The following is a 13,338-nucleotide window of genomic DNA, read 5'->3' as shown; positions in this document are numbered from 1 at the left end:
TGTTTAGATTAAATCATTGACACATGACTAGCAGAATATCATGAAAGAACTGAAAGCTTGGACAGAGAAGTGTGGAATAATGAGTTAATGAAATTGCAGTGTTGAAAAAGTGGATGAGGTGCATCTTCAAAGATTAGGAGTTTCATAGTGAGGATGATGCAACTGAGAATGCTATAGTTTGGATAATTGGCTATTGAGCCTTGCCATTGATGCCACCATAGGTTGTACTTTCTTCAAAGGTCTTAAAGAATGGACTGGCATGTACAGGAGAAATATTTCAGTAAATACATGTTAAGCCATTTAAGACCTCAAAAGGCTAAAAGAAAACCTTGAACTAGGCTTCAGAAGGAATGGTTAGCCATACAGATAGTGGAGAATATGCTACAATATGATTCTGACCCTATCTGCTGTTTAGTAAATAAGCAGAAAGATTATGCATCTGCTGAAGCCTATGTAAAGTGCATTAGAGTAATTTGGATACAAGGCTTTTCAGATACGAATCACTGTGGCCCAACTATCCCAACAAGAAAAGTTTACTATGATATTAAAGAGAGAGAAAGTGAAAGAAATGACCCTAGGAAGTGAACTATTTGGAACTATCAGTAAGCACTCTTTGCATTTGTAGTCACTGGGCCTCTGGTGAAAAAGCTGCATCAGAGAGTTCTATCAAGATAGCCACCAACTCCTTCAGGAGTTCTGCAATTCTTAAGAATTTACCATTTTCTCATTTCTCAGACTTTGTAGTGTAAAAGTAGAAAAAATATTGAGATACAGGTAACAAATGAGGTAATATTTCATATTTCCTTTATTAATGTCTGTGTTACTTAAATATAAGTTCATAGAATTATTGGTTCAGGCTTAGTTTAAATCAGATGTTTGGAATTATAAGAAAAGTATGTTTGAAATATAAAATTATATGAATTAACTATGCATTCTTTTACAGGCATAATTTTTTCACTGAATGACAAATCAAGTTCATCTAATCTGAAGATAGATGCTTTATCGTGTTTGTATGTGATCCTCTGTAATCACGCTCCCCAAGTTTTTCATCCTCATGTTCAAGCATTGGTGCCTCCTGTTGTAGCATGTGTTGGAGATCCATTTTATAAAATAACATCTGAGGCACTTCTAGTTACCCAACAGCTTGTTAAAGTCATACGCCCTCTGGATCAGCCTTCTTCTTTTGATGCCAGTCCTTATATCAAAGATTTGTTTACTTGTACAATCAAGAGACTGAAAGCTGCTGACATTGATCAAGAAGTCAAAGAGAGAGCAATCTCCTGTATGGGCCAAATCATTTGCAGTCTTGGAGACAATCTTGGTTCTGATCTACCTAATACTCTTCAGATATTTCTAGAGAGACTAAAAAATGAGATAACTCGGCTAACCACTGTGAAGGCTTTGACTCTGATAGCTGGTTCTCCTCTGAAGATAGACCTGAGGCCAATTCTAGGAGAAGGTGTTCCTATTCTTGCTTCTTTCCTCAGAAAGAACCAACGTGCTTTGAAACTTGGAACTCTGTCTGCTTTAGATATATTAATAAAAAACTACAGTGATAGCCTGACAGCTGCTATGATTGATGCTGTCCTAGATGAGCTTCCACCTCTTATTAGTGAGAGTGATATGCATGTGTCACAAATGGCCATCAGTTTTCTGACCACTTTGGCTAAAGTTTATCCTTCCTCACTCTCAAAAATCAGTGGCTCTATATTGAATGAACTTATTGGGCTGGTAAGGTCACCATTATTGCAAGGCGGGGCACTTAGTGCCATGCTAGAATTTTTCCAAGCCCTGGTTGTGACTGGAACAAGCAACTTGGGATATATGGATTTATTGCGCATGTTAACAGGTCCAGTTTACTCTCAAAGTACAGCACTTACTCACAAGCAGTCTTATTATTCAATTGCCAAATGTGTAGCTGCCCTTACACGAGCATGTCCTAAAGAGGGACCAGCAGTTGTGGGTCAATTTATTCAGGATGTCAAGAACTCAAGATCTACAGATTCCATTCGTCTCTTAGCTTTGCTTTCTCTTGGAGAGGTTGGACATCATATCGATTTAAGTGGACAAATAGAGCTAAAATCTGTAATTTTAGAAGCATTTTCCTCTCCTAGTGAAGAAGTGAAGTCTGCAGCTTCATATGCATTGGGAAGTATCAGTGTCGGCAATCTTCCGGAATATCTCCCATTTGTCTTGCAAGAAATAACTAGTCAGCCTAAAAGACAATACCTTCTGCTTCATTCCTTAAAGGAAATAATTAGCTCTGCAACAGTGCAAGGTCTCAAACCATATGTGGAGAGCATCTGGTCTTTGCTACTCAAACACTGTGAGTGTGCAGAAGAGGGTACCAGGAATGTTGTTGCTGAATGCTTGGGGAAACTTACTTTAATAGATCCAGAAACTCTGCTTCCACGCCTCAAAGGATACTTGGCCTCAGGTTTGTAGACATTCAAATATTCATGTATTGCCTTCTGGAAAAACCATCCAGAAGATTATTGAATTATTCAGTGCTAATAATTAATACAGACTTGAATAAATGGATTTTGGGTATCAGTTTAAGTGATAAGAGGAAGAAATCTACAACTGTCCAGTTTTTAAAGAAATCTCATTAATACATAAAAAACCTCCATTATGTATGTTGAAATGTTTTGAATAGGTTATCTTGTAAGGTTTGGTCCCGATAAAATGCAGTATCTGATAAATTGGATATTTTTTAAAAATGAAGTTTTATCATTTGGAGAACAGATTGACAGTCCAGTGTCCAATGTTTATTATGGGAGATAGGGGAAATATGCAAGAGGAAGAAATCCTTACCGTAATATTATTGGAAAAGATGCCATAGAAAAATGAGTGTTAACAATTGTTCCTGTTACTCTGTACAAGAGTGTACAGAATGGTTAAAATTCTCCAATCCATGTTAGGACCAGTGGGACAAGAAATCCCCTTAGTTTTCCTCTGTTTTTAAAGCTTAATTATTTCTTTAAAATGATCATACACAAATACAATGTAATCACCACCACCACCAAGGAATATATTCTGTTTAAAAACTTGATAGCTGCTTCATACAAAATATTATATGGTAGATTTCATTTATTTTGCCAGCAACCAGTTAAACTGTACTTGGATGAACTTGTTGATAATAAAGAATCATTATTATCAACAAGTTCATCCAAGTAGCAGCAGCACACCTGGTCATTTCTATTTCTTCTTGGATAGTCACTATGGACAGAGTTGTGTAGGAAAGCTCTGTACCCATGTTGATGGATAAAAGATGTAATGTCATCAGTTCTGCTGGCACAGTGGGATTACTTCTCCTTGCCCTTTCCCCTCCCCAGGCAAATCCTTTCAGAGCATGATTTGATTAATTGTGTAGACAGGATTTCTCAACCAGGGTTCCGTGGAACTTTAGGGTTCCACGAGAGATCACGGTTTATTTAAAAATTATTTCAAATGTGGGCAACTTCACATTAAAGAGATAAGTTTCATTATTTTTAGTTTAAGAACACTGTTAATACATATATACAGGCCTGCATACGAAACAAATATAATAATTTTGTAACTACTGGCCTATATTTGAGCCTGAATGTGCAGGGGTTCCCCAAGGCCTGAAAAATATTTCAAGGGTTCCTCCAGGGTCAAAAGGTTGAGAAAGGCTGGTGTAGACTGAAGAAGAATAATTGCCCCTCTCCTGTTCTGTCAGCAAAACTGGTTCCACTAAGGGAAATATACAGTTGGATTCTATTCAAGAGCACAGACACATTTTGGTTTGTTCTCACTATTCCTTCATGGCTGAGGTCAGTATATATAATTATTCCCTATTGAGATAATTTGAGAAAAATAGTAACTGGCAAGCATTGTCTACTAAAGATTTGGGGAGATTTGGGTTGTGGCTTTGCCAGTGTATTAAGTCTTGTTTGTTGGATTTATATCTTGCTGTTTAAATAGGTTCCCAGGAGTTTATTAGAAATTAAAGTTACAAAAATAGCAAATTAAAACAAAGATGAAACACCAGTTTTAAAACCAGAAAAGCAGTCAGAAATCAAACCAAGCACTCTGCAAAATAGAAAATACTGTTTTTAAAATGAGGAAAGTTTTAAACTATAATATTGCATGGGGATCAACTTTTCAAACCGAATAATAATATGTATACCACGTTTATGAAAAAAATTCTGCTATTTATATGTAAATGTTATAGAATTAGGTAGATAAAGCACCAACAGTAGTATTACTAACATTTTTGTAATTTCTGACTCCACATTACAGTACAGAGAAAATAAAAATGTTCTATTATCTATGCCAATTATTTATTATTAGGATCATCATATGCTCGGAGTTCGGTGGTCACTGCTGTGAAGTTCACTATCTCTGATCACCCACAGCCCATAGACCCACTATTAAAGAATTGTATAGGTGAGTGAAATCACAGTAATTTTAAGCTGAGTATTTAACATTTGCAGGTTTGGACCCAGTCATGTAATTTCAGAATAGTTTGGGGGATGGGGAAGATTTTTGATTTAAAGCCCTATTATATGAGAGGAAGTTTGCTTAATTTGTTTTTTGGGAGTACTAAACTTTTAGGCAGGACAACAGTAGGTACGCCTGTTTTCAGGCCTTGAAGCAACAAGAAATACTTCCAACTGAAGCAGCTGTATGTTCTTGAAATAAAAGAACTTTATATATGTAATTTCTGTTAATTATGAGCTGTTAAGTATGAGCTGTGCCATACTTCAGATTCAAAGGGGAAAGGGCCTTAGGAGTGCATATGGCCATCCATGTAGCACCTGCCATCAGTTCTATAACCTGATGAATCTTTCTTTAGGATCATGCTGCAGTTGCACAATCCAGAGAAAGGACTCAGTTGCTTTAAAGAGTTGCCAGCAAGTGTTGCACAAGTGACAATATGCATTCCAAAGCATCTTTTTCCTTTTGAATCCAAAATACTGTGCCAGTCTGTTATGTTACTATTTTATATTATTATTATTATTATTTTAATTTATTAGCCACCCAATTCCAGTGGACCTATGTATTACCCCTAGATGTATATAGTAGTAGCATAGCAGAGTGAATCCCCAGAGAGAAAAATATTCAGAAAGAAAAATGCCTGGCAGAAGCACAAGAAGCCATTGTACTTTTTTGTATTTTAAGTATAATTACTGTAGTTCATGAATTCGTCTGAACTCTTGAACCGAAGATAGTTCTGGAAAAAGCTCAGTTTTAGGGAAAGGAAAAGAGTTATTCTTGCAAGGGAATTGGCAAATACTATTACTTACTGGTATTTTTGTATTTGATTTAGTTTTTTAAAACAATTTCTTTCATCCTGCTATTTACAGGATTAAAGTCATGAAGCAAAGTATCCAGATCTGTGATCTAAAAAGAATAAATGTGGCACTTTTAAAAAGAGAGTCTTTTAATTAAGGCGTCTGTAGAGCAGCTATGAGGATGGATGGAGAGAGAGAGAGATACCGAAACAAAACAAAACTGGTTTCAAGCAATCTTGAAAACTACACATATAAGTTTGCTTGAAATCAGTTTACATACTTAGGACTGGATTGTATAATTGTAAAGAAGATTTTGAGAACAGAATAAATTGTACACATAAATTTAGAGTGAGTATATTTAATTTAGGTTAGAGGAGGATATCTTCACTGTTAGAGCAACATTGTATTTCTTATTCTATTTCTTACCTGAACCAAGATTCACTATTTATCCTTAGGTACAACAATCCAAAATGAAGTCATAAAAGTAGTGCTGGCAAATCACCTTCTTGGCCATGAAGGGGATAAGAGGAGGAAAGACATATGCCTAAGATTTGCTGCAGTTTCATTCTAGTGAATTTGGTTTAGCATGTTAAAACATTTTGCATTTGTATTTTTCATGAATGACATATGTTGAACAAGACCATATGCTGATTGTCTTTCATTATTACAGGTGATTTTCTAAAAACATTGGAAGATCCAGATCTTAATGTGAGACGAGTAGCTCTGGTAACATTTAATTCAGCAGCACACAATAAACCATCATTAATAAGGGACCTTTTAGACACTGTGCTTCCACATCTTTATAATGAAACGAAAGTGAGAAAGGAACTAATAAGAGAGGTATGTAGACTGTACTGATAGAAGAATAAGCAAGCAGTAGTGCTCAAAGAATTTTTTAAAAATCTATTTAGGTTTCAGATCCTTATTTAGATTTAGTCTCTAATTTGAGGACAGTTGTTTTGTGTATAGTGGTACTTAGAGACATGTCATCCAGCCGTGCCACACCACATGTGACACACTAGGTGGCATATATGAAGTGCAACATACTTTTAATAAACTGCAAAGTTTCAATCATTTTTATTTCTTTATGTCGCACACCTACACATATACATGTCCATCATGTGAAATTGCCCACTGCATGAGAAAAGTTGACTCTCATTTTACAGGTAGGGGACTGATTATTAAGACCTTGTGTTAAGTACTATTACTTTACTATTTGGAAATTAATGAAATTCAGAGAGCTGTATTCAGTGGTGTCATTTGGTTTGAGCAAGCCTCATTTGAATAGTTGAACACTGAGCCCAATTTTCCATTGCCTGGTCTACTTCTTCACTTAGATAATTCCTAGATTCCCTGTTCTTATTTACTGATCTTTGACTGTAGCTTCCTCCCCCATCCATAGGTGTGTGTGTTATGTGCATGTGTATAGGATTGCAGTGTGTTTATATTGCTCTGGATATGCATTAGAATATCATTTAAGTGTACATAGGTAAAACACACAATTTGAGAGACAGCTAAGAATTTGACTTAGTTCTTGATTGGTGACTATTGTGAATATCCATTCAGTTTTAAACCAGAAACACAGTGCCATGAAAATGGATGTTGTCGTGGAATTTTGTAATGAAGTTAACTTTTAGAGCTTAGTTCATTTCCGGAATTTCCTAATGACTTTTCCTTGTGGCCATAGTTTTTCAGTACATTTATTCAAAGCATATTAACAACAGCTGATAATTAAATCTAACAAATGCTCTTGTTTTCTGATTTGTTTTGCAGGTTGAAATGGGGCCATTTAAACATACAGTTGATGATGGTCTTGATATTAGAAAGGCAGCTTTTGAGTGTATGTATACTCTGCTAGATAGCTGTCTGGATAGACTAGATATCTTTGAATTCCTAAACCATGTTGAGGATGGTTTGAAAGATCACTATGATATTAAGGTTAGTTTGTTATATACATGTGTGTAATATAGTTACATAATTTTCACCCAGTGCAAATGCAAAATGTATTAGGAGCAAAATGTTTGTTTCAGACAAAAAGGTTGGGTATTTAAATACCTATTTCTAAAACTAAATGCTAAATTCTAGGATTTGCTATTGCCTCAGGGGAGCTTTGTGTCAGCAATAGCTGAAGATGGGTTAAAACGAGATAAAGGGTCATAATAATTGAGTGAATTGTTACTGGGTACTGGAAGTTTAATATATTTCTGATTCGTTGTTTTCACCAATAAAAACACAATTTGAGTGATAGGTTGCTTTAGTAGATTTGATAATAGTGGAGCGTAACATATTAAATTAGTGCACCTCTATTAAGCCCCATCCCCTGATATTAGGGGGACGCGGTGGCACTGTGGGTTAAACCGCTGAGCTGCCGATCGGAAGGTCGGTGGTTCGAAACTGCACGGCGGAGTGAGCTCCCGTTGCTAGTCCCAGCTCCTGCTCACCTAGCAGTTCAAAAACATGCAAATGTGAGTAGATCAATAGGTACCGCTTCAGCGGGAAGGTAACGGCGTTCCGTGTCGTCATGCTGGCCACATGACCCGGAAATGTCTACGGACAACGCCGGCTCTAAGGCTTAGAAACGGAGATGAGCACCGCCCCCTAGAGTCGGACATGACTGGACTTTACGTCAAGGGAAACCTTTACCTTTACCTATTAAGCCCCATCCCCTGATATTATCCATTCTTCATGTGCCAAATGAATCCCTATACCTTCTACTTGGGGGGAGTGGTAGGATGGCTTCTCTTATGATTTGTCCAGTCTGCATCTTCCTTAATTAGCAAAAATGTGCAGAGGTACAAACCCATATAATGGAAGAAGGCTTAAAGTATTTTCAGAACTCCTAACAGAGACTCTGTCCTTTCACCCTTACAGAGAAGGACAAAGTGCAGGCAAAGCAAGGCCAATCCTGCTAATACTTCTGTAGTAATGCCATCAGCATAGGCATGTACCAAATAGCAGCAGAGGTAGGAAGGAATTGGGCCTTGCTCAAAATGTGGGAGTTGGTGGCATAGAATAGTAATTGATTTGAAGAAAAATACAACTAGATGGAACTAGTGTTAGTTAGTATCTCAATAGGATGGCTAATGAAGTATAGAATTCATTATTTCATTTTCTGAGATGATAATTGTTTAGTTCAAACTGAGAAATTGTGTTAAAATAGAAATGAGATCTATCTATCTATACACACACACACACACACGTTAACTGAGCATACTCAGTGGGCACAGAACACTAACTTAAAGAGGGGAAACAAAATAGAATGAAATGGTTGGTCCTCTGAATAGAAGAATATATGGTACAGCATTTCATTGCAATGTCCAGTTTATTCAAGTTACCTTTCTCCTAACCAGATGTTAACATTTTTAATGCTGGTGAGACTATCTACTTTGTGTCCAAGTGCAGTACTGCAGAGGCTGGATAGACTGGTTGAACCCTTACGTGCTACATGTACAACCAAGGTACTGTGTGAATTTCTTTCCATTTGTATACAAATTGTAAAATAGAACTGCAGGGTTTCAGAGTCAATCACCAGCCCCTCATATTAAGCTGAATACACCTCACTTTTCCTAAAATTTGTGATCTGTGAGAGTAATGTGCATGGCTTTTCCTAGTAGAAAGATACATTTTAAAAGCATTATTCCTGCCAGGCCATTTTATGCATTTTCCCCCACAGTTCCCTGCTCACACATGGGAATAAAGTAGTCTTATTGATGGAAGTTGCTTCCCCACCGACAGGTTGTATTATTAAAATTGTTTTAATTTATGTGTAATAACAATCTTTATTAAGGTACATAGGATCAGGACACTTTTTGTTCCTAGAATGGGTTTTTTTTTTTATTGTAAGGTAACATTTTGTAAGAGCCTCAGTAGTGAACAAAAATTAGAAACAAAATCTTCAGTCATAGATAATAATTATTATTGAGATAATGATTAAAGTTGCGAGACATTGTGAAGACCTTTTATTCTGACAGCGTAGCACTTACAGTGTGGTGCATTTACATTGTTTGCATGTCTTTCTAATTTAATTTTGTTGTTGAATTGGTACCTAAATATCACTTTTTTTAAAATAAAACAGGTAAAAGCAAACTCTGTGAAGCAAGAGTTTGAAAAGCAAGATGAACTGAAGCGGTCTGCTATGAGGGCAGTAGCAGCATTATTAACTATTCCAGAAGCAGAAAAGAGTCCACTAATGAGTGAATTTCAGTCACAGATAAGTTCTAATCCTGAGCTTGCAGCCATCTTCGAAAGCATCCAGAAAGATTCATCATCCACTAATTTGGAATCAATGGACACTAGCTAGATATTCATTCAAACAGGGACCACTAATTTGAACCATACAATGCACTGAATTTACAAGTTAAAAAAAAACAAAAGAGAAAAATATCTAATCTTCACAATGTTCCATTTTACCTTTATGGAGACTGTTTGGCTTTTTTCCATTGTTGTTTTTCTAGCATTTATTCCAGAATATGTATTTCCATAACTCCAAAGTTGTAAGCCACACATGTTTTAGTGGATTTGGATACCCATTAAATAGAAATAAAAGGTTAAAATGCATGATGTATGGAAATAGATTCCAACATCCATTTGCCCTGTAATGTTTAGGATTAAAAGTTTAAAAATTTGTGGCCATGATTTTTCTTTTCATTTTTTCTTGAAACAAAATGAAACAAAACAACTTTTGCGTTTTATGTAACTTTGCCTGGCAGGTAGGCTTAAAAAAAAACTGTAAGAGTTACTGTCGTACATCTTAGGTACAATTTTAAAATGGAAACACAAGTAAATGTCCTTTTTAAACATGTGGGAATAAACAATTTTTTGTTCACACTAATTTTGTATGAGGAAATTTACAAATGTGTGTAAAGTAACGTGCAATTTATTCATAACTAAATTCAGATTAATATATTGATGCAGGCAGTGTTTTCTTTCATAGCTAATACAATTAGTTTATTATATTTCATTGCAATTATTTACATATATAAAATGCCAAGGTAACTTACCATCACTATAAGCAATCTCAAGTATAAGCAATCATAAAACTACAGTAAATATTACTATAAGCCAAGAAAGATGCTGGTAGGATATTTCCCACAGGGCAGTTGGTACAAATGGGATGAGAAGCTGCTGAGTTGAGCACCGGTTGGTTTAGAAGCAAAAGGTATTCTTTTAAACTTGTTCCTAGTTCTCATATTTGAGGTGATTTTTAGTATTTTTATTTGTAAATCCAAAGCAAGGCATTTATTTTAAAAAAGATTTTAAAAGACTACCACATTTTCAAGAGGTGTAGAATGCTCTTAACCAGACCTGCACAACACGTCGTCCACCAAGCCTCCTTGTATGACTTGCCAGCATTTTTTTAAAAGTTAATAAATTCACTGCCAGTGCCCTAAAAGATGTACCGTCAAGAGCCTCCAGGCCTCATTGCTGCCACCCACTCCAGCACTGCTGCTGCTCCATTAGCCTGCTGATTGAGGTCCCAGGAATTCCGCTGCAGCCTGTGATGGTTTTAATTTATCAGTATGGTCTGCTCTTAACAGTTGAGATGGTCATCGATGGAATGAAGAGATGGCTGCTGCTAATCCCCCTTTCTTTTTGGGGGCAAATCGTGTGATATTCTGGCAATGGTGAGGTTTGGTGGAGATGGCTACCTGGAGCCAAAGTTACAGATACCTCCTGTAGCTTAAAAGCCTGACAAATGTGGTGATTTTCAAGGAAGCAGCTGAGTTTTTCAATTAAATTTAGGCTGAGAACAGCTGAAAAATGGAAGGATAGAATATCAGTTAAAAAGAGGGCAGGAGAAGAGAAGTGACCTGGCTGTATGGCAAGCACAATAGCAGGGAAAAGATTCAAGCCATGAGATTTAACGTCCCACCTTCTCTTGTACCTTGCGTTACACAGGGCTGTTTTAGAAGATGACAAAGGGGAAGGGAAACAGTCCCTTTCCTTTTGTCTCTCTCCCTTTCTCCTTGCTCTCTAGCTATGCAATGCTATGCTGGCATCCTTCTAGAACTATATACCCAGTGCTAGGAAAATCTAAGTGAGGGGGAAGTTTCTTTTACCCTTTTTTCCTTAAGTACCTGTCCTCCAAAAAGAATGTACAAGGCTACTGTTCCAAACTGATTAGCAGGCAGAATAACAGCTCTTACGACATGCATATATACTAGAGATTTGCCCTTATTTTATCTTCACTGAGGACAACAAAATGTGCTGCAGTTTAACTCAAAAGTTTTCACCATTCCTCAGGATGAACTGCCTGCAGTTAAACAAGGAAAGCATTCTGAGCATGGCTTCTGGGATTTATTCTAATCCTTTTACCAGTAATGGTTGTAGGAGGGTCTTTTTTTTCCTGTGTAATGAAGTAACATGTTGCATCTGTATTTGTGTGTTTCTGCTCTCCTCTCCTGTTGGGTCTGGATTTGTGTGTATGCAACACTGGGAAGCAGAGTTCCATTCTGGGTCATATCAGGCAGAAGGAAGGAGGGTGACCTAGAATAGAACAGTCAGCAATGTTAAAGTTGCTCTCCATTAGATAGTCCCTAGTCTGATCCTCCCCATTTTCAATTCAAATCCTTTTTGCTAGTTTTTCCTCCCATACCAAACTTGGATCCATTCTGTTCAGTTTTTGGAGATCCCGCTGACAGAATCTTGACCTCCTTTATGTAATTTTTTTCCAACATTGCATTGAACTGCAAAACAAAAATCGATATTGCAGTAGGAAAGCATAGAGACCAAATATATATTTTAGACTGACGGCAAAGAACCCTTCACAATTCACTCCGGACCTGCCATTCTTAAAGCTTTTTTAATATGTATGCTGACATACGTGCACTAGTAATTCTGAGTGAAACAAGTATGCTGATGCCCACCTGGAACTGCAGAGGTAAAATGCAGGCATAATCTGTTTTGCTGTTTGCCTAGCAAACAGGATTAAATATGCACTTCAAACAGTTTGGAAGCATTAGAATATTACTTTGTTGGATCAGACTAACATCTCTTTTGTCTTTAAAAAAATGACCTGACTTTGAAGTCATACATTAAAGTCATCTATTTCAGCATGCTCTGTGTAATGGAAAGTTTGGTTCTAGAAATGCTGCTCCAGAATGCAGTGGTAAATTACACATCAGAGTTCTGTAGTTTGATAAACTTTAATTGGAGCTGCATATGAAAAATGTTAATTTTGTTTAAATATTTAAATTTGCCATTATTACAACTAATGAGAAATGTTTTAAGAGTTAATCAGCTTTTTGCTAGAATTAGCTACATTTTACATTGTGTGGACAAAAAGGTAGGCTGCATCCTTTTGCAGTCTTGGAAAGTGGTCCCTCCCTCTGAACTCCCAGTTGGATATAGTTTGGAATAAAAATACCTAGTATGCTGTTAACTGGAGATTCCAGCTTAAAAAATGTTTTCTCTATGTACTGTGCACATAGTCTCAGAACTAACTACCTTGCTCTTTAATTAATTTTCAGATTCATAGTACTGTACTCAGTCTCTTATAAATCATCTGTCTTTTACTGCATATCATTTGGGTTTCCAGCAGCACAATATCATCTGCATAGAAACGTGCATGGATATTCACATCCCTGCTATCACACCTCTGACTTCACTGTAAGCATTCCTTACACATTTATCCATAAATACAGTCAACAACCAAGAACACATTACATATTGCATAAAACTGATCCGTTTGCTAGGCATTCCACATTTCACTGCATCATTCTCCTTGCATTCAACAACCAACCGTAAACTCCCTCATTAAGCAAAATGTTCCAGAATTCAAGCCTTTATCATGCACTTTTTCATACACTCTAAGTCAACAAATGTCCAATAAACTTGCTTTTTCACATTCATGCATTACATCCTGAGCATGTTGGTATGCTATTTGTATCTCTTAGTTGGTAGGCAGGCAACAGTATTACAAATACAAATTAGTCTCCAGATTAGAGAACTTTGCTTGCTTAGAAGGTTGTGAATACACCTAGGATAAAACTGGATTTTGACTGCACTTCTTGCATGTTGGCCTAAATATGCCAAAACTGACTGGTACGGCCCTTACTGTCAGCTGAGAATACTGCATGTG

General features: G+C 36.6%; 1 protein-coding gene across 1 annotated transcript in view; it reads left to right on the top strand.

The window, feature by feature from the left end:
* The window catches only part of CAND1 (cullin associated and neddylation dissociated 1), a 33,569-nt gene extending 23,480 nt beyond the window's left edge, over window positions 1–10,089 (top strand). The window contains exons 10-15 of the mRNA XM_063309213.1: window positions 944–2,437; window positions 4,315–4,410; window positions 5,929–6,098; window positions 7,032–7,196; window positions 8,609–8,716; window positions 9,334–10,089. Coding sequence (XP_063165283.1) covers window positions 944–2,437; window positions 4,315–4,410; window positions 5,929–6,098; window positions 7,032–7,196; window positions 8,609–8,716; window positions 9,334–9,558 — 2,258 coding nt within the window. The 3' untranslated portion in view covers window positions 9,559–10,089. The remainder of the gene's footprint in view (window positions 1–943; window positions 2,438–4,314; window positions 4,411–5,928; window positions 6,099–7,031; window positions 7,197–8,608; window positions 8,717–9,333) is intronic.
* Window positions 10,090–13,338: the final 3,249 nt, after the last annotated feature.

This window comes from Candoia aspera, chromosome 7, assembly GCF_035149785.1.
Source record: "Candoia aspera isolate rCanAsp1 chromosome 7, rCanAsp1.hap2, whole genome shotgun sequence".
Taxonomy (NCBI): Eukaryota; Metazoa; Chordata; class Lepidosauria; order Squamata; family Boidae; genus Candoia; species Candoia aspera.
Note: the sequence above shows the minus strand (reverse complement) of the source record. Positions and strands in the feature narration are given on the sequence as shown.